The sequence below is a fragment of the Ictidomys tridecemlineatus genome, chromosome X (assembly GCF_052094955.1).
Source record: "Ictidomys tridecemlineatus isolate mIctTri1 chromosome X, mIctTri1.hap1, whole genome shotgun sequence".
In the NCBI taxonomy this organism is placed as follows: Eukaryota; Metazoa; Chordata; class Mammalia; order Rodentia; family Sciuridae; genus Ictidomys; species Ictidomys tridecemlineatus.
In genome coordinates, this window is record NC_135493.1 from 117,748,226 (window position 1) to 117,768,883 (window position 20,658).

General features: G+C 41.3%; 1 protein-coding gene and 1 long non-coding RNA gene across 5 annotated transcripts in view; one reads left to right on the forward strand and one right to left on the reverse strand.

Moving 5' to 3' along the window:
- LOC120890783 (uncharacterized) overlaps positions 1 to 10,192 on the reverse strand; it is a 55,631-nt gene extending 45,439 nt beyond the window's left edge. Inside the window, exons 1-2 of one of the 3 annotated variants that reach the window (XR_005735220.2) lie at positions 9,158 to 10,192; positions 6,801 to 7,296 (exon numbers count right to left, since the gene is read on the reverse strand). This is a non-coding gene — a long non-coding RNA (uncharacterized LOC120890783). Of the gene's footprint in view, positions 1 to 6,800; positions 7,297 to 8,867 lie in introns of those variants that run through there. The other 2 variants (XR_013431920.1, XR_013431921.1) reach the window with 2 other exon arrangements.
- The window catches only part of Gpm6b (glycoprotein M6B), a 162,489-nt gene continuing 150,396 nt past the window's right edge, over positions 8,566 to 20,658 (forward strand). The window contains exon 1 of one of the 2 annotated variants that reach the window (XM_040288042.2): positions 8,566 to 8,795. In XM_040288042.2, the coding sequence (XP_040143976.1) occupies positions 8,792 to 8,795 (4 nt within the window). In that variant the 5' untranslated portion in view covers positions 8,566 to 8,791. The remainder of the gene's footprint in view (positions 8,796 to 20,658) is intronic. The other variant, XM_021722768.3, reaches the window with a different exon arrangement.

Here is a 20,658-nt window from a genome sequence, read left to right on the forward strand (position 1 = left end):
GCAAGGCCCTAAGCAACTTAGCGAGGATCACATGTTCAAAGCCAACCTCAGCAAAAGTGAGGCCCTAAGCAACTCAGTGAGATCCTGTCTCTAAATAAAATACAAAATAGGGCTGGGATGTGGCTCAGTGGTTGAGTACCCTGAGTTCAATCTCCAGTACCAAAAAAAAAAAAAAATCTAGCCCCAAACAATGTTATTTTTGCCCAAAATGTTACCAAATTCATTGTTACTAGGCAATTACCAAGTATAAGAAGAGTAAGAGAAATTAATTGTGAACTAGTACAAATGGCGGGCTTATTGAATACATTCTGAGCTCTGTGCACAGTTCAATTTTAAATTTCATCTGCAAAAACAAGGACAGAATGTCAGATTAGCTATATTCTTGGGCATTCATTGTGAATTCCTAATGCAATGCCATAGAACCCAGATCTAAATTCACATATGTGGGTAACTCATTCCCCAGTCGAAAGTATGGAATGGCCCATGAAAAACAAAAGCATTAGAGATAGAAACAGCCTATACTTCTAGATTGAAATGCTCAATACAAATCAAAGAAAAATCACTTGCCAATTGCTCTAACTCACAGAAGACAGCATGAAATGACCTGTGTTTTAAAAGCAGGATCCACTTTCAGCCAGCTTTGAAATCCCAGCCCTCCTGGGCTGCTGCTGTTTTCTATTTTGACTGGATCCTCCTCATGCCTATCTAGTAGGCAATTCTATAAAACATAATGCAGTCTAGAGTAATTCTCCTGATTTTCTAAGTCATAGCCAAATGTAGAATTGCCATGAACTTAGTGTGTAACCTGGAATCTCTATGACCCAGTTTTCTCATCAAAGAAAACATGAGGAAGGGCCCCTATACAATTCATAACCAGGAAAGTATGAGGGTAATCTAGGGTACTCACTTAATGTGCAAGAAAGTGCTCAAGAGAAAGTCAGGGATACAGACACCCACAATACCTCCATCTGTCACCTGCACGTGACTGGAAAAGCCCACAGAAGAGTCACAAAGGGACAAACATCTTTTTAAAAAAATATTTTAAACATCTTTTTTAAAAAATATTTTTATTTATACATGGACACAATATCTTTATTTTTTTTTATTTTTATATGGTGCTAAGGATGGAATCCAGTGCCTCACATGTGTGAGGCAAGCGCTCTGCCACTGAGCCACAACCCCAGCCCACTTTTAAACATCTTGCAGGCAAATAGAGAATATTGTTGTCTTCCCTCCATAAGTTGAACATAGTAAAATGTAGAAGGAAAAGTTCATCATCATGAGAGTGCTTTTAGTAATAATAATAAATAATAATAACTGTAGTACCAGTGGCTCGGGAGGTTGAGGCAGGAGGATTATAAATTCAAAGCCAGCCTTGGCAAAAACAAGGCACTAAGCAACTTGTTTCTAAATAAAGTACAAAAAAGTGCCAGGGATGTGGCTCAGTGGTTAAGTGATAATAATAATAGATGCTTTCAAAGTAATATCAGCTTCCTCTCCAAGGTCTTCCTAGGTCTGTCCCCCAAGCCCCAAACCCTGGCCCAGTGCTGGATTGCCTCCTGGGCCTCAGAGAGCTCTGTGCTTTCCATTGTATTTTCCATATCTCCTTCTTCCATTAATCTTGCCTACTCTCAGATGGGCGCAGTGGTGCACACTCATAATCCCAGCAACTCAGGAGGCTAAGGAAAGAGGATCACAAATTCAAAACCAGCCTGGGCAACTTAGAGAAATTCTATCTCAAATTTAAAAATAAAAAAGGATTGGTGGGAGGATTAAATGAACTTTGGATAGGGCAAAGGAGAAAAGGGAGGGAGGGGAAGGGTGGGGGCATAGGAGGAAAGACGGTGGAAAGCGATGGTCATCATTGCCCTAAGTACATGTATGAAGACACAAAGGATGTGTGTCCTCTGGACATTCATATGGATGCAAAATCTGCTTCTAATGTTCAGTGCCTAAAAAGTAACAAGATATTTTGGTATTGGCCAGCTGTGGTGGCGAACATCTATAATCCCAGCATCTCGGGAGGCTGAGGCAGGAGATTGCAAGTTCAAAGCCAGCCTCAGCAACTTTGTGAGACTCTAAGCAATTCAGAGAGACCCTGTTTCTAAATAAAATACCAAAAAGGCTAGAGATGTGACTCAGTAGTTAAGAACCCCTAGATTCAATCTCAGGTACCAAAAAAAAAAAAAAGAAGATATTTTGGTATTATGACATGTAAATTTACATGGAAGTTGAGGGAAGACTGCCATTTATTTTATTTTTATTTTTTGATACCGGGGATTGAACTCAGGGGCACTCAACCACTGAGTCACATCCCCAGCCCTATTTTGTATTTTATTTAGAGACAGAGTTTCACTGAGTTGCTTAGTGCCTCACCATTGCTGAAGCTGGCTTTGAACTCCTGATCCTTCTGTCTCAGCCTCCCAAGCTGTTGGAATTACAGGTATGAGACACCACTCTCGGCAAGACTGTCATTTATTTTGTGGGGAACTTTACCAAGTTGTTGACCATTTTGGAAATGGTGGCTAGGACACTCTTGGTGTTTTTGAATTATCAAAACATTACATCTTGGGCTGGGGTTGTTGCTCAGTGGTATACCACTCATCTAGTACGTGTAGGGCCCTGGGTTCCGATCCTCAGCACCACATAAAAATAAATAAATAAAATAAAGGTATTGAGTCCAACTGAACCTAAAAAAAATTAAAAAAAAATCACATCTTGATCAATGGGCCTCTTAGTAGTTCCATTAATGGGGATTCTACACCTAGGCTATTCATTGAATGACTTCTGTACATCTTCCAATGGCACTGTGCCTGAGCATTTACACATTGACAAAGACACCATTACTTTCAGTTCTCCTTCATAGTTAGGAATTATATTTATTTTTTTTCTTTGGGTTTGGGTTCCATATCAGGAATACAGAAAGGACATTGCAAATATTTATTCATACAAAATGTCGCCTTCCAGGAGTTGGGAGCAATAGCTCCCATTTTGACAACATGCTTAATCCTCTCTTTCTTGATTAATCAACTTTAAACAATATCTACTGGTACCCTGACATGAAAGATGAGGATTATGTCACTTATATTATCCCTCCTCCCAAATCCCCATTCCTTTTCCCATCAAATTTTGGCAGTATCTTCTGCCTCCTCACTTGAGAGTCGAAGGACATTAATGAGTGCTGCCTATTAAACATTTTTGTGCTTCTTTTTTTCCAGAACAGTTTTAGGTTCATAGCAAACGTGAGCAGAGTACAGAGTTCTCATGGGCCCCCAACCTCCACACCAGCACTGCCCACCCCCCACTATCAATATCCCACACCAGAAGTGCCATTTGTTAAATCATTATTATCTAGTGTCCTCAGTTGCTGCTGTACATTCTGTAGGTTTTGGCAAATGTACAATGACATGTGTCTGCAAAACTACAGAATAGTTTCACCGCCTTAAAAAATCCTCTCGGCTCTGCCTATTCATCCCCTTCTCCCCACACCCCTGCAATCACTGACCTGTGAGGCCACTTTTGCTCATACTCTCCCGTATCCTGCTTGGTGTCAGCCATACTTTTATATTGTCAAGGTTTGCTAACATTTTCATGTAGTTGTAAACAGAGCTGTCATGACCAAATATTGAAACCCAGTTCACTGATTTTCTGTTAGTTAAGAAGGCAGCCATTTTCTTGAGAGACAAGAGGAAGATATAAAAGAAAAAAAAATGTCTGATGTGCAGAGTAAGTAATTAGAGTAAGCGAGAGGCAGAGGGATTTTTTTTAAAAGGCTTCCTTCTATTTTTTTCTTTTTTGTTTTTTAGTTGTAGATGAACACGATACCTTTATTTTATTTATTTATGTGATGCTGAGGATCGAACCCAGTGCCTCATACATGCAAGGCAAGAGCTCTACCACTGAGCCACAGCCACAGCCCCACAGAGGGATTTTTAACAATCAAACATCAAGCCAGGTTTCTGCTCATACAGAGATTATGCTGGACAGATGAGACCTCTAGGTGCTTATGAAGTAGGAAGGAATGAGACCCACACATGTGATTAAATGTTCCCCGAAAGACTATAGATAATACTGTACCTTAGACTTGCACATTGCTGAGTTTTAATATTTTCACTATACATACGCACACAAAATGATAACTAGATGAGGTGATGAATATGTTAGCTCAATTGTGGTAATCATTTCACAATGTATACACACATCAAAACGTGTTATACATGGTAAAAATATACAATTTTAATTCATCAGTTATATTTCAACAATGCTGGAAGTAAAACATTGGAACAGACAAAATGTACACTTATGGTTCATAATTATTCTGTACTCCTTAGAAGAGACACTGAAGTTCAGTTAAATGTCAAATTTCAAGAAAAATCTGTTGAATATGATTTTTATTTGTAGTTTAAAATTAAGCTGGGTGCAATGGTGTGTGCCTATTGTTCCATCCACTAAGGAGGCTGATACAGGAGGACCACTTGAGTCTAGAAGACTAGCCTAAGCACCATATTGAGAACCTATCTAAAAAAAAAAAAATCAAGTCAAATTATTAGGAGACTATCTTCATCATGGAGTCAGGTACAAATACATAAACACATATATATTTCTACATATCTTTTCCCGATTATAAAAGTAATACCATCCCCAGCACCAAAGGGAGTAGGCAGAATCTTGTTCATTGTAAGTCTGGGAAAACACAAAAGGATATATATATTTTTAAAAAAACACTTCATTAATCCAATATTCCAAAGATAAACCCTGTTAGTATGTTGGTATAGTTTAGTATTGTAAGGATAGGGTCACTGCTATAACAAATAAGCCTTCAAATACTCAATGACTCAAACATAATAATAGTGTGTTTCTGGGACACAAATGCATCCAGGTCACCTCCAGGTTGTCAATATATGGAAGGAGAGAACACCCCTGTTCCACAAAGTCACTCAGTGACCCAGGCTGACAAAGGCAATTCCACTTTCAGCATATGGATTCCAGAGGTACCTTCAATGTCAGTGTTTCTTTCTAGCTCGGAGAAGAAGAAATTACATAGAATCATGTATGTTGGAGATTTTGTGGGTAAGAACTGGAAATGGTAAATGTCATTTGGGATCTCATTGGTTAGAACTCAATCATGTAGCCCCACCTAACTTAAGGACTCTGGGGTATATATTCTAGCTGTGTAGCCAGACAGAAGAAATGTGTTTGTTGAAAAAATAATAATGCCAGCTAGGTGCAGTGGCACACTCCTGTAATCCCAGCAGCTCAGGAGGCTGAGGCAAGAGGATCCCGAGTTCAAAGCCAGCTTCAGCAACTTAGCGAGGTGCTAAGCAACTCAGTAAGATCCTGTCTCTAAATAAATAAAATACAAAAAAGGTCTGGGGATGTGGATCAGTGGTTATGTGCCTCTGAGTTCAATACCTGGTACCCCCCCAAAAAGAAAAAGAAATAAGGAAAAAATAATAATCTCTACCTCAATGTATTTTCTTTCAGCCATTTTCAATACATATATGAATACAACTAGGATTATAATATATATTTAGCTTTTTTATTTGGCTTAAAAAACCCTACTAGTAGCTGGGCACGGTAGGGCATGCCTGTAATCTCAGCAGCTTGGGAGGCTGAAACAGGAGAATCACAAGTTCAAAGCCAGCCTCAGCAAAAGTGAGGTGCTAAGCAACCCTGTGACACACTGTCTCTAAATAAAAAATAAAAAAGGGATGGGATGTGGCTCAGTGGCTAAGTACCCTTGATTCAATCCCCTGAACAACAACAACAAAAAAAAACCCTCCAAGTTTTTCAGCATTTTCCCACATAATTCTTTGCAAACGAGCTAAAATTATATCCAATTGTATAGATCAGGGATTCTCATGGACATGTGGAGCCAGATAGATCTTTGTTGGGAGAAGGGAGAGGGCTATCTTGTGCACTGTGGTTGTTTAGTGACATCTCTGGCCTCTATGTACTAGATGCCTGTGGTACTTACCCACCTCCCCCATGATGATCAAACTATTTCCAGTTGGTTGAGGTGGTGCATGCCTGTAATCCCAGCTACTCAGGAGGTTAAGGTAGTTCAAAGCCAGTCTGGGCAGCTTAATAAGATCTGGTCTCAAAATTTTAAAAGGTGGAGGAGGGGGTGGCTTATAGTGCTTGCCTAGCATGTGTGAGGCCCTGCAAATAAATCAGCACTGCAAATAAATCAACGAATAAATAAAGAGACTCTCTCTACTGTAAATAAATAAATAAACCATCTCTAGACATTGCTGAATGTCTCAAGGGTGGAGATAGGGAGGGCAAATCACCTTCAGTTGAGAACCACTGAACCAGCTTAACAAAAACTTAATCTGTTTCCTGTCTATTGAGCAATTGTTGCTTTCTTGTTTTATTTTGTTTGCTACTTTATCTTACTCTCTGATGAACACCCTTTCATATTAATTTTGGCTTTAACAGTTGTTATTTACTTAGGAGAGAGTCCCAGAAGAGGGATTATTAGGTCAGAGGCTATGAATATTTTGAAGTCTCTTAATACATACTGCCAAATGGCTTTCCAGAAAGGCTTGACCAATTTACTTACCCACCTGCAGTGCAGCTTGCTTTAATTTATAAAGGTTTGGGCTATTTAATATGATAAAAATTATTATTGCTTTAAGATAGTTTATTTCTTTAAATAACAGTGAAATCAGTATGCTCATTTGCCCATCTTCTGCACACTACTAGTAGCCTTTGTTAATTTCCCAATTGCTGTTCTGTTTTTCTTAAGGATTTTAGGGACAATTGCTTGTTGAAATCAATCCACGAGGCTTCCAAAGTGAGGAAAATTTTCTATTAAAATGTGGCTTTCCTTTGACATTGTGTACACAATTTTTTTTTCTTTTAATCACAGAATCCCATTGTGACTAACTTCAATATTTGGACAGCTGTTCTTTCTTTTCTTTGACTAAAAAAAAAAAAGAAAGAAAAAAAAAATCTAAGACTTCTAGGGAATGACAGAAAGAGGACCAACGGGTTTACTTTCATCTCAGTGCATCAAATCTTCTAGTTCTTGGTTCCAGGGTGGTTCATTGAGGTTGTATCTTGCCAAAATACTATTTCAGACTATCATGCCCAAATCCCATTCTGTCGTTTTCAGGGTCTCCTAAGAGCTTCCTAAAATGTAGGACCCAGTCAAACTGCTCTTCCCTAAACCAGGACTTAGCATGAATTCCTCTTCATCTTCACCTTTTGCAGACAGTCTCAGTTACTGTCATCTGCGGCTGGATTCCTATATACACGTATACTCAGGAATTGTTCAAACGGATTACTTTCCTGTAATAGGAAGACAAAAAGTTAAACCTATGAGCCCTTGCTGTTTTATTACTTCACAAAGATTGGTTAGGAATGATTATTCCCGTGGGATTGTGAAAATGAGCCAGTGATCCGCCTAGCACAAATCTCTGTCCTTTTATGTAAAATATTATTAGGCTTTCTTGAGCTGTGCCTTGATAAAATCTTTCCTAATCCAATAAATTTCAATAGATGAAATGTTTGCTTCCTCCTCCCTTTCTCAGTGCCAAAGCCTCTCTATTATGGATTAAATGTCCCTTAAATGTACTATCTATTGTTACTGTTTATGTAACCCTCTGTTCAAGTATCACGATGTATTTTCAAAACAATAAAGGAACACAACATAAAATATCAGGGGCAAATATCGGGCTCAGAAATGTCACAGAAAGCATTAGCCATACAAAAACGGGAAGGGGTCTCATGGCTTTTCTAATTCCTCTGGAGACAAAAAGATTCTTCGCTAAGGAGACAGAAGGAATTCGAGCCCTGGACACTGTTAAACCATTAATTCACTTAAAGGCTCAAGTGCGAGGCCTGAGCTTCGGGAGCCGAGGTTGGCTAGAGTCTGCGAAGTCTCATCTCTAATATAGCCTTCCGGAGGTGAAGTGGACTGACCATGGACACCACCAGATCTGGCCCCCTTCCAGATTGGAGGGTGCTACCTGTGCCCTTCCAAGTCATTTGTTATCCACAAGTAACTTAAGTCAGTGCTTTGTCACCTTGGAGTCACACTGGGGTCACCTGGGGAGATTTTGAAGTCTGATGCCTGATTCCCACTCGCAGAGGCCCTGATGAAATCGGTTTCCAAAATCTCCCCAATTGGTATTGATTCTAACAAGCTGCCAGGGTTGAGACCCGCTGAGTTAAGTCACCACTCATTCGTAGCCCACATGAGAACAAAAGGATCAGGGGGTGCGAATTAAGGTAGCGCTGCCAAATATTGGGTCTTCTTGGGTCAATGTCCCGAGCCTCAGTTTCTTTATCTGTACAATGGGTAGTGGTTAAGACCTCAAATCCCCCTCCAGCTCGAATAGTTTTCATCTGGGACGCGGATCGGCACCTCCGGGATCCTAGAACCCAGCTCCCCTCTCTCCCCATTGCCTTGCTGGCTCTTCCGGTTCCCGCGCCCCTTGCCTCCCGCTCGGGGGTCCCAGAGGAAGCCGAGAGCGTCGCGGGCAGTCTGGGAGTGCCCGCTGCCCCCGATCGGGCCCTCGCTCCGGGCTCACAAAGCCCCCGGCGCTGACGTCAGGGCCCCTCTCGGCGCGGCCGGCCCCCAGTGCAGGCGGAGCCGCGCGGCGCTCCCACCCCGGCCAGCAGCGAGCAAGCCAGCGGCCAGCCCAGCGCAGCCCAGCGCAGCCAGCCCGGAGCCCGGCCCGCGCACGTGCCCGCCAGACCTGCAAACTTGTGCCACCCGCTCTACCCGTCCCCGGGGAGCCCGAGAGCCCGCTGCCCGCGCCCCTCCCGTCTGTCTCCAGCCATGGGTAAGCAAGCTTTCTGGCCTCGCGCCACCGCCACCGCCTCACGCCCCCGCCCCGCCGGGGGTCCCGCCCTACCCCGGTTCAGGTGGCACTTCCTAGCCTCCGTGGTGTCGGGGTGGAAACGGGTGTGGGGGGAATGGAGGCTGCAGGTGGGTGGGGCTTGGCGCAGGTGTCCAGATCGCCCAGGTGTGCCTCCCTGTCCCATCCCGGGGGCGTCCCCACTCCGGGTGCACCCGGGCTGCACCCCTCAGCGTGCGTAGCGCGGGGGGCCAGAGAGCTGGGCCCTCAGCAGGGCTCGCGGAGAGTGCAGACGGCGCGTCCCGGTTTGCAGGCTCCTGCTTTATTTCAAGGGGTTGGTGGAGTACCTTCTTGCCGGTTTCCCGGGACGATCTCCCTGTCGCTAGAGCTCCCAGCTCTGAGTCCAATCATGTCCCGCTCTGCCGTCCTTCTAGTCTCCTTAAACCCACATGAAACACATGCTCTGTTCCCCAAACCCGGGGTCTTCCAAGAGCTCCTTTCGGAAACCAGGGAAGTGGGAGGGGAGGGGAAGGGAGGGGAACCCGGGTGAGTCTCTTCTTTGTCCCCTGTTCCAACTACCTAAATGCGGCTCGGGCGCAGGTGAAGAAGGTGTGAAGCGGGTTCCAAAGCAATTGGGGTAACGACTAGCAACGGTGAAAGACTCGGCTCAGGAGAGTGAAAATCTTCAACCTGGCCCGAGGCGGGTGTTAGGCGACTGTAGGATTCTTTCTGACACTTCTTAACACCCAGAAATGCTGCCGTCAGCAACATGTCGCTAAACCGGGACTCGATCGGAAGGAAAACTCGTGAAGAGTGCCTTGGAAATTAACCTAATTCCGCGGTATTCCTGGAAATGTATGTCTGAGAGCTGTGCTTGGGCAAGGTTTCCTCTCTCTTTCATTATCCTTCCCCAGTGACAGCTCCAGCCACAAGCGCCACAAAGACTGTGGAGCGCCCCTCTGAAGCATTTCTAATGAGGAAGTCTGTGGGTTTAACCTTTGCAGGTTAATGGTGAGGGCTTGGGAATTGCTTGCTGGCCCCCCTCCCACGTTCCTCATCTTCCCCCATCCCCTTACCTCTGCAATGAAGTGGGGGGGATGGGGGGGAAGAGAGGTGGTAATTCTGTATTGATTATAATTTGGGGTGAGGCATAGTAAGGAGGGCACTTATTTTGTTTTTAAAAAGAAGCTCCAAGAATTTTATAGTTTAATTTTAAAAATTTACATTGCTCCAAATATGAAAGTAAGCCTCCTTCCCCCTCCCTGGAAAAAAAAAAATCCGACATGAAATTTTCTTCCCCAAAAGTTAAAGATTAGATCCTTCTAGAAAGGACAAAATGTAGCTCTGGTTCCTTCTTCTTTTAATGCCCCGGTGTGAGTGGTGAGTAGTCCCATCACTCAAGGATCCCTTTTAGATGAGATTCCTTACACAGAAGTAGATGATGGCTATGGCTCACCCTGTGGCTGCATTTGCAGTAGTAGCAGCCAAAGATGTTGCAGTTCTGCAGAAGTACAGATTTGAGTAAAGCACGAATTAGTTGTCTTGAAATAAAGTTATTTTGGTTCTGAACAACCGGCTTTTACATTTGTATGTCGAATTTGAGCATAGAATGACCACATGGGGACCTTCTTCACATGCTTTCACAACACTCTGGACTTAATTGGGGCTGGGCTTTATTTTTCAATAGGTGTGGAAGGTAGATGAAATTCTCACGAAGCCAGTGTCCAAGCCAAAGGCCTGTTCTCAAGGAAGTACTTTGTGTCTTGGACAATTATTGGTTCTACACTTCAATCGCCAATTTATGTTAATTTGTGCATACTTCACTGGTTTTGGCAGTATCCTTGGTTTTTAGTTTTTAGTTTTACATTAAAAAGAAAGTTCCTTTCAAGCCAGAAAGGAAACATACTGATTTCCTTTAGATTCTTAGTAAATACACTACAGGGCCATGAACTGGTTTTATTTTTCCAGATGTATTTAATTACTGAACATACCCTTCGGAATGTTTTAACTGAAATGATTTAATGTTGGGAAAATCCTGAACATGGGTCCATTGAATTGGTTCTTATACAAGTCACTTCCTTAGCCTGGTATGAATTGATCCACTGAGTAAAATGGATGAGGCTTCTGGAAATAAAAGTGTCTCTGGAATCACATTTTAAGGTATTTGAAAATCTTTAAGTAGAAAAATAAAATAATGAACAGTAGTCTGTGTACAGTTCTCTCTCCATGTATCTTAAAACATGCGTTTTCAAAATTGTTGAGACAATGATTTTCCCCTGGCTTTCTTTAGCTATAATTCACATACAGTTCGCACATTCAAGTCTCCCAGTCAGTGGGTTTGAATGTATTCAGAGTTGTGCAACTATTTCCACTATCTAATATGAGAACATTTTCATCACCCCCAAAAGAAACCTTGTACCCATTAGTAGTCACTCCTCATTCTCCCCTCCCCCAGCCCTTAGCAACCACTAACCTACTTTCCATCTCTATGGATTTGCCTCTTCTGGATGGTTCATGTAAATGGAATGAACCAATTAATGTTTCAAGTATGTTTGACTACTCGGTAACTTTGGTTGTTTTACACAATGAGAAGATGTTGATGTATTGTTTGTATGTAATACACAACCTAAATGAGTGTGTTGAAACTATCTGGCTGAAGGGTTCCACATATCCCCCAACCTGCCTTCTCCCCACCAGTGTTAACTCTGGTTTTATCTGACAGAAACTCATTTAGGCCAACAGAATTTTGATAGTGTTACTCTGTTCACAGGCCTACAGACATAGTAACTAAATCGATTCAATGCAGTAACTTCTTAGAAGGCATTTGTAGAATAGCCCTGATGCTTCCATATGGCTCATATATTCAGAGAGAAATGCTGATTTTGTTTCATTAGCTGCCCATAATTTTAAATTGAAAATTGCATATAAAATGATCAGATACAGAAAACATCAAAATAATTGTTTTGACTCCTTTTGTAGTAAGGAAGATTTTTTTTTTTTTCAAGATGGGTCTCACTCTGTTCCCCAGGCTGTTCTTGAAACTCTTGACCAAAAGCCATCCTCCTGCCTCAGCCTCCTGAGTAGCTGGAACTACAGGCCTGGGCTACCAAGGAAAGAAAGTTTTTGTAAGGATTACAAACCTAGCCTAGAAATTTGGATGAAAAAAGTGCCTGATTCAGTAAGCCTAGGCAGGGCCTGTGTTTTTACATTTCTTTGTTTCTTCTTTCTTTTCTTTCTTTTTATTTTCCCCTTTTTTTTTCTTTTGGTACTGGGGATTGAACCCAGGAGTGGTTTACCATGGAGCTATATCCCCAGCCCTTTTTATTTTATTTTTATTTTTAAATTTTGAAACAGGGTCTTGCCAAGTTGCTAAGAATCTCTCCAAATTGTTGGGGCTGGCCTCTACCTTTTGATCCTCTTGCCTCAGCCTCTAGGATTACAGGTTTTAGCCACCCACCCAGTGGTGTGGTTTCTGCAGTTCATAAAAGCTCTCAGGTGTGCCTGACACTGGAGCCAGGAAAGAGGGAAAAGCCTGGCAGGCCAGGGAAGCTTGGTGCCTGCCCCAGCTTACCCCCTAATTTGCTGTGTGTTCCTGGGTGAATCATTTTTTTTTCTTAACCCTAGTTTACTCTAAAATAAAAAAGATCCTGTGAAATTACTTCTTTGCACCCTTGCAAATCTACAAGTGTGTAATTTAGGAAAAAGAAATAAGAGAGTAATATTATGCTTGAAAAACATGGGCAAACAGCCTCCTAATTGTTTAAACACTATTCGGTTCCCTGAAGCCAGTATTACAAGCATCATTTTGTAGTTGGGTTAAATGCTGGCATTTTCCATGTGCCCGCCCACAGGATGGTGGGCTCTTCTCCAAGGAAACTGGTGGAGGAAGCCATAATGTGTACCCTCTTTAACACTTCCAGCTTTGGCTTCTGCCCTCTTCTCTTGAGAGCTGTCTGTACCAGAAGGTCCTTCCTCACCCCACACGCAGGTCTGTGCTCCAAAAGGAGTACTGCAGATGCATATGTGCAAGGCTTGATTCTAGAAATTTGCTCCGGAATTCAGATGCAGTTGGAAACAAAGGAATGGTCTCCCAATGAGTAAGGGCAGGATGTGCTAGCTGGCCTCCCTCTGAGTGCAAAGGTCTAATAAAGAGCCCACCCCTGATGGTCTTGGAGAGTGTTCTTTCAAATCAGGGGGGCAGGCTGAAATTGTGAGTAAATCTCACAGTCCAATACCACAAAGTCCTGTTTGTCACAAACAGGAAATAATTAATTCTTTCCTTTATTTTTTTCTCTAGCAAAAGCTCTTGTCCAAACCACTTGGCCCCTCCAAGGGCTTCCTAGAGGAGATGCTTCTCATCTTCTGCACTGGGAATCAAGGAATTGAATGGTTTAATGAAAATGCTAAAGCGGTGAATCATAGAAGAGCCATATATATGTCCTAAACATTTGATTTAACTTGAAACAGTCATTTGCTGACAGTTTGTTGTTGAGCCCTTGCTTTGAGTGTGACATCCTGATTGAAGTTCCTTGGTTTTTCTTAGATAAATCATAGCCCAGTTCATTGGCTTCTGATTTCCAGATTCAGATTCTTTTAAGGTAGAATGAGAACATAAAGGCATTGAGAATTGATCTGTGTGCAGACACTTTATATTACCTACCCCAGTCCCCTTAAACGTTTATAATTGTCTTGCCCATAATTATTTTGGCAAAGACTTTCCAAAGCAATGAACATGATTTTCTTTTTTCTTTTTAATATTTATTTTTTAGTTGGAGGTGGACACAATATCTTTATTTTATTTTTATGTGGTGCTGAGGATCGAACCCAGTGCCTCACGCGTGCTAGGTGAGCACTCTACCACTGAGCCACAACCCCAGCCCGAACATGATTTTCAAAAAAAGAAGAACTTTGTTTTGGCACTCATTTTATTTATGTAATATTGAATAAAATTTCATTATTATGATACAAATAAACTGGCCTGAACAGGTTTGGGGATGAACACAAGGGATTCTTCTTGAGAACATGATTCAGCTGGTGGGAGCACTACACAGACATCCTGGAGAAGAGTTTAGAACCCAAGTTCTGTGGACTGTGGTCAGTATGGTTTAGGGGAAAAAAAAAAAAAAAAAAGCAGATACAGGGTAATTGGGCATGATACCTTAGGTGAATTATAGGTAAGAGAGCTTCTACTGGATTTTTGAGCCATTGTCATCCATTTAATAAATTTACCATGATTTTTCTGATTATGATTATTTGGCTTGTGTTTTTAAAATGCCTTCCTTTTGGTTCAAATACCAAATTCATCAAGTGCAGAGATTGTTTTATTCATCATTATATCCCAGTGTTCATTCAAATGATCTGCATATTGTAGGTGATTCATAGACATTTGTTGAAAAAGCATGGATTTTGTCATATCAAATGCATTTTGTTAAGATCTCTCTATCTTATAAATGTATTGATTGTAAGGTATATAAAATTATGCTTTTCTATGTATTAATTGTATGATAAACTAAAGTAAATGAAATAAGGTAGAAGACATTGTTGTTCTTGAATAATATTAATACTTTTATCACAGAATTTCACAGAATAACAGAATTTCAGCACTTGAAGTCACTTTAAAAGTAATTTGATGGCTTCGGGCATACGCAGACCCGAAAACAATTTAAAGAGCAGCTTGAATGTTCTTCCATTACTTTTTATGCCTTTAGCTTTTCTTCTTCTGATGTTATAAAGTATTTTCCTCCCTCTGGTGCATAGTACTTTCTTCTTGTCAGATTTTTAAAGTTAGGGAAATCGTGGGGAGAAACACTTTGCTTAAATGGAACTCATTTTTGCCCTGGGGATTAAAAGGAAACAGAAAGGGCTGGGGATGTGGCTCTGCGGTAGAGCACTTGCCTGGCATGAGCAAGGGCCTGGGTTCCATCCTCAGCACAGCAAAAAAAAAAAAAAAAAAAAAGAGCAACAACAAGCAGTTTTATGTTTCCTTCTTTACTGTGTGTATTAGAGTTAAATAAATATCAACTGCCATGCCATTGAACTTGGATGCACCCAACTCTAATTAGGCCTCTGTATTCCTGTTACATACTTGTCACTGAGGCTCTCGAAGGAAGGAATATAACTTAACATGCGTTCACAGGTCCCTGATCAGGTGAGCCAAGGACTGTGCTATGTCTCCAAGCAAAAAAAAAAAAAAATCAATAAGAAAGATTTTGTCCTTAAATGACCAGTCATTTCACAAAGGCAGATAAACAGTGAAAGTACAAGATCCTGTAGGAAAATGAAAAAGAACTAAGAACAAAAGAGGGAGGTGGAGGCTGGGGATGTGGCTCAAGCGGTAGCATGCTCGCCTGGCATGCGTGCGGCCCAGGTTCGATCCTCAGCACCACATACCAACAAAGATGTTGTGTCCGCCTAAAACTAAAAATAAATATTTAAAAAATTCTCTCTTTCTCTCTCTCTCTTTAAAAAAAAAAAGAAGAAGAAGGAGGAGGAGGAGGAGGTGGTATTTCAGAGATTCCCTGGGAGGTGGTTACTTTTGAGTTTTGAAGGATGAGCAGGATGATGAGGGTCAGGATATCTGGGGCTTTGGGAAAGAACATTCTATGTTCTGGGTATAGATGTGCAGAAGTGGGACCATGACAGCAGCTGTCGTATGGGCAGCTTGAGGAGTTGGGAAGGGTCTGAATATGGGGGGAACAGGGAGAGCTGAGACCAGGCCATACAGTGACATGCCAGGAAAGAACTTGGTCATTATTCTCTTGGCTGTAGGGAAGGGATTTTAAGCGGGCAAGTGACAGCTGGAGGGAAATGACAATATCCCAGAAGGAAGAAAAGAACCCCACTGAGATAGAGAATCCTTAGTGTCTGATTGTAAAATTCTAAATGAAAGAATAGAAACAGTTTTGGGAAGGGCGAAGCCTTGTGGCTATATGGAGCATCCCATAGGAATGAGAGGCTGGAAAAGACTGGGTAACCCGTGCAGAGAGGTAGGAGGGAGCAAGGTAGACTGGTGGGATCCTGAAGAAACTGGCTTGGACATGGCAGAGTAGGTGTGGGAGAGAACAGAAAATAAGATTTGATGGGAAGACTGAGAGCCACATGGGAGTCTCAAATTTTAGTTGATTACATGGACACCCACAGATCAATCTTGCAAAAAAAATGTTTAAATCTTATGGGTTGCCTCCTCCCTTTAAAGGATAGAGAAAGAAATGTGAGCTTTCTGGGATGGGAAGAGATATGGGTGATCTTTGATGTGCCTCCAGAAGGGATGGGGGTTGAAATGGAATCTCATCCTTATCTATTTGATTATTAATCTTAAAAGTGGCATTATTTGTCAGGCACAGTGGCACACGCCTGAAATCCCAGTAGCCTGGGAGGCTGAGGCAGGAGGATCGTTGAGTTAGAAGCCAGCTTCTGCAAAAAGCGAGGTGCTAAGCAACTCAGGGAGACCCTGTCTCTAAATAAAATACAAAATAGGGCTGGGGATGTGCACATGCTCAGTGGTCAAGTGCCCCTGAGATCAATCCCCGGCACCACAAAAAAAAAAAAAAAAGTGGCATTATTTCTTCCTTAAATATTTGAAAAAAATTCACCCATAAAGCCATCTAGGTCTGGCATTTTCTTTGTGGAAATGTGATTTTTATTAATTATGTTTCTTTAAGCAGTTGAACGATTCGGATCTATTCTTTGTTTCAGTTTTGGTAAGGTGTTTTTTTCAAGGACTTTGTCCATTTTATCCAAGTTGTTAAGCTTGTTCACACAAAGTTCATAATAATCTTGTTTAATAATCTGTTTAAGCTTATTGTGCACTGAAAGTGCACACTTTACCACTGAGCTACACCCCCAACCCCTTGCTGTTTTTGATGATGGATCTCATTTAAATTTAATTTTAGGGCTGGGATGTAGTTCAGCAGTAGAGCACTTGCCTAGCCTGAGTGAGGCTCTGGGTTTGATCCTCAGTGCTGCAAAAATGAAAAAAAAGCAATTAAACTTGATCTTTTGAAATTTAATAGCTGTATGTCACTCAGTATATTTGAACTTGATATAAGAAGATTCATGGTAAATGATCTTGGGCTGGGAGTGTAGCTCAGTGGTACAGTGCCTGGGTTGATCCACAAGAAACATAAATAAGTAAATAAACTGAGAGTAGATGTTCAATTGACCTTAGTATTTGTTTGTGTATTTATTTGGTTTCTGTAGGACTGTTAAATTCTACTTTCTTCTTTGAAGCAACTGATGACAAGTACTGAAACAAATGAAGTCCCTTTTTCTTCACGTTTAAATACACTTTTGGAGCAATATTTCTCAGTGTCAGCACCTTTGACATTTTGGTATGGAAGATTCTTTGTTATGGGGAGCTGTTCTGTGCATTTGAGGGCATTTAGCAGCATTACTGACCTCTACCCATTACATGCTGTAACATTTCCCTAGTTGCAACAGCCAAAAAACATCTTCAGAAATTGTGGCGCATGCCTGTAATCACTGAGGCTTGGGAGACTGAGATAGGAGGATTGCAAGTTCAAAGCCAGCCTCAGCAAAAGTGAGGTGCTGAGCAACTCAGTGAGACCCTGTCTCTAAATAAAATACAAAATAGGGCTGGAGTTGTAGCTCAGTGGTCAGTGCCCCTGAGTTCAATTCCCAGTACCAAAAAAATAAAAAATAAAAATAAAAAGATGCTTGATTTTGCTAGCTAAAGAAAGTTTTGTTTTTAACCTTTTCCAACATCAACAGACAATCTAGAGGTATCATGGGGAATTTGGCAGACCACCTGATTTATTCTGTCTTTGGAGTTTTTTAAATGGTACCCAAACCATACTGGATATCAGATGCTGTTTCTCTTGGTAACTTGTTCTAACATTTAGGATGCTTTCTCTCTGGAAAGGACTGAATCTATGAAGTTTGTTTGGTTACTAACGTCATTTTCATCATCTTTCCTTCTCTTCATTAAGTAGAAAGACATGAAGGATCTAATCACATCCTTAATTACCGTGATGGCCTTTCCAAATTTAGAATTCATCTCCTTAGCTTTAATCAAATCTGCCCAGATTAAGCCTTTAAGGCAACCTTCCCACACGTTCTGTCCTTAGGGTATGTGGTCATGTCTTTATTACATTTTTTCATGTGTTTGAGAGATGCATGGGTTAAAAGAGACAGGACTGATTTCCCCCTTGTTACTCTCAGAGATCCATTTGTTATAACCACAGATCTCTCTGCCCTTCCTATCTCCCTGCTCGTTCATCCTTAATTCCTCCACACCAAATAGAGACCATTTTGTTTTCTCAGGGATCTGAGTGCGTTTACAAAAGAGTGCTAGTGTGAAAAGAGAAGGAGCAAGGGCCTGGCGTGGAGGCAGGAGGATCCCAAGTTCAAAGCCAGCCTCAGCAACTTAGCGAGGCCCTAAGCAGGTTAACAGACCTTGTCTCAAAATTAAAAGGGGCTAGAGATGTGGCTCAGTGGTTCAGTGCTCCAAGTTCAATCTCCAGTCACCCCCCACCCCCTCCAAAAAAAAAAAAAGATTTTAAAAAAGGACACTATTGGAAGTGAAGGTTAGATGGAACTTTGAAAACCTGCTATTTTATATGTATATCAGGCCACTTTTAGGTTTAAAAATGTGGTTTTTAGAGCAGCCTCCCTGAAAAGACTGTTTCAATGGCAGATTTTAAAATGGGAACTTAAATTCAGACATCTGTTCCTTCACACAACGAGCGAAGAATGGAGGTGTAATTAGCAACGTAATTCAAGCACTTAAGATAACTTTATTTGATGCAGCCCTTTATTTGATATTTTCCTTTTAGTTTTCTCATTTGGCATATTCTGACAGTTTCCATGGTAAGTAAAATAGAATTCAGAACATTAAAGGGATAAATTTCCATTACATGAATTATTACCATTTTGCAAAGCCATTGTACTGGATTCCCCCAAACTGTTTGGAGCTCTATTATATAATGATATCTTGTCACAAATATTTTTAGATGTTTTGTAAGAGGCGTGATTATTATAAAATCATTTAAAAATTTGTTATTGAAATAGAATACATACACAAAAAGTAGGCAGATCATAAGCATACAGCTTGATAAATTTTTACAAATGTACTGAGATCTTACATTAAGAAACAGAACATGGGTTGGGTGCAGTGGTACATGCCTATGATCCCACCAGCTTGGGAGGCTGAGGCAGGAGGTCCATAAGTTCAAAGCCAGCCTCAGCCAAAGTGAGGCCCTAAGCAACTCAGTGAGACCCTGTCTCTAAATAAGATACAAAATAGGACTGGGGAGGTGGCTCAGTAGTCAAGTGCCCCAGTGTATTGGGGAGTTCAATTCCCAGTATACCCCTCACCAAAAAAAAGCAGCAGAACATGGGGCTGGGGGTGTCACTGAGTGGTAGAGTGCTTGCCTAGCAAGCCTGAGACCCTGGGTTCCATCCCCAGCATGACATTTTTTATAAAGCAAAACATCTCCAGGCCCTTAGACATCCCCCACAAGCTGCCATTCTGGTACCTATTTTAGTAATCACCCCTAATTTCTGCCAACACAGTTCTGCCTGGTTTTCCATTTTATATAAATGGAATCCTACATTATGAACTTTGGTGTTGGCAGCTTTTATTCAACATCAATAACATTATTTTAAAACTCGGAGATATTTTCTGTCACAGTAGCTGTGAGAAGGACTTTGAAAATACTTGTCAAGAAATGAGATAGGCACATGAAAAAAATGAGATAGGCATACAGCTGATTGTGAAGGTACAGTATCTCCGTTGTCCACATCAGAAATGGAAAATATATTTCCAGGAGTGGTGAATAAACAGGAAATGGTAGGGATTGCATATTTATACAGGAAATGATCAATATGAGTGTTTTCTGGCTTTAGGATATAAAGACATAATAGCCGTTGAGGCCTTCTCCTAGTTAGTCTCCTAAGAAGATGGAGTTTTAGGAGTTGTCTGAATTAACCATAGTGAGAAATTTTCTCTCCTTGTTGGCCAGAGTGTCTACAGTCAGTAAAATGAATTCTTGGTCTTCCCACAGAGCTGGCTTAAATTGTATGCTATCACTGGGGCTTCAGTTTATACTGCCACCAGTAATATATGAGTACCCTGGCTTCTGAGCATCTTCATCAGCATTTGGTACAATCACATTGCTTAATCTTTCATTAAAAAAAAAATATAGGGTGTGATGGTACTACTCAAGAGGCTGAAGTAGGAGGATCGCAAGTTGGAAGCCAGTCTCAGCAACTTAGTGAGACCCTGTTTCAAAATAAAAATAAAAATGGCTCAGTAGTAGAGTACCCCTGGGTTCAATCCCTAGTACTGAAAAACAAAAAACAAACAAACAAAAAAAATGATAGCTATAAAATGGTATCTCTTTTTCTTTTCTTTTTCTTTTTTTTTTTTTTTTTTGTACTGGGATTGAACTCAGGGGCACTGAGCCACATCCCCAGCCCTATTTTGTATTTTATTTAGAGACAGGGTCTCACTGAGTTGCTTAGCACCTTGCTTTTCCTGAGGCTGGCTTTGAACTCAAGATCCTCCAGCCTCAGCCTCCTGAGCTGCTAGGATTACAGGTGTGCACCATTGCACTGGGCCCCTTTTGATTTTTCATTTTCAGACAGGGCCTCCTTAAACTGCTGAGGCTGGCTTGGAAATTATGATCCTCCTGCCTCCTGCTTTTGAGATATGATTTGATTTTCACAGTACTGGGAATTGGACCCAGGAACATTTTACCAGTGAGTTACATCCTCAGCCCTTTTTATTTTATTTTGAGTCAGGGTCTAGCTAAATTGCTGAGGCTGGCTTTGAATTTGCAATCCTCCTGCCTCAGCCTCTTAAGTCACTGGGATTACAGACATGTGC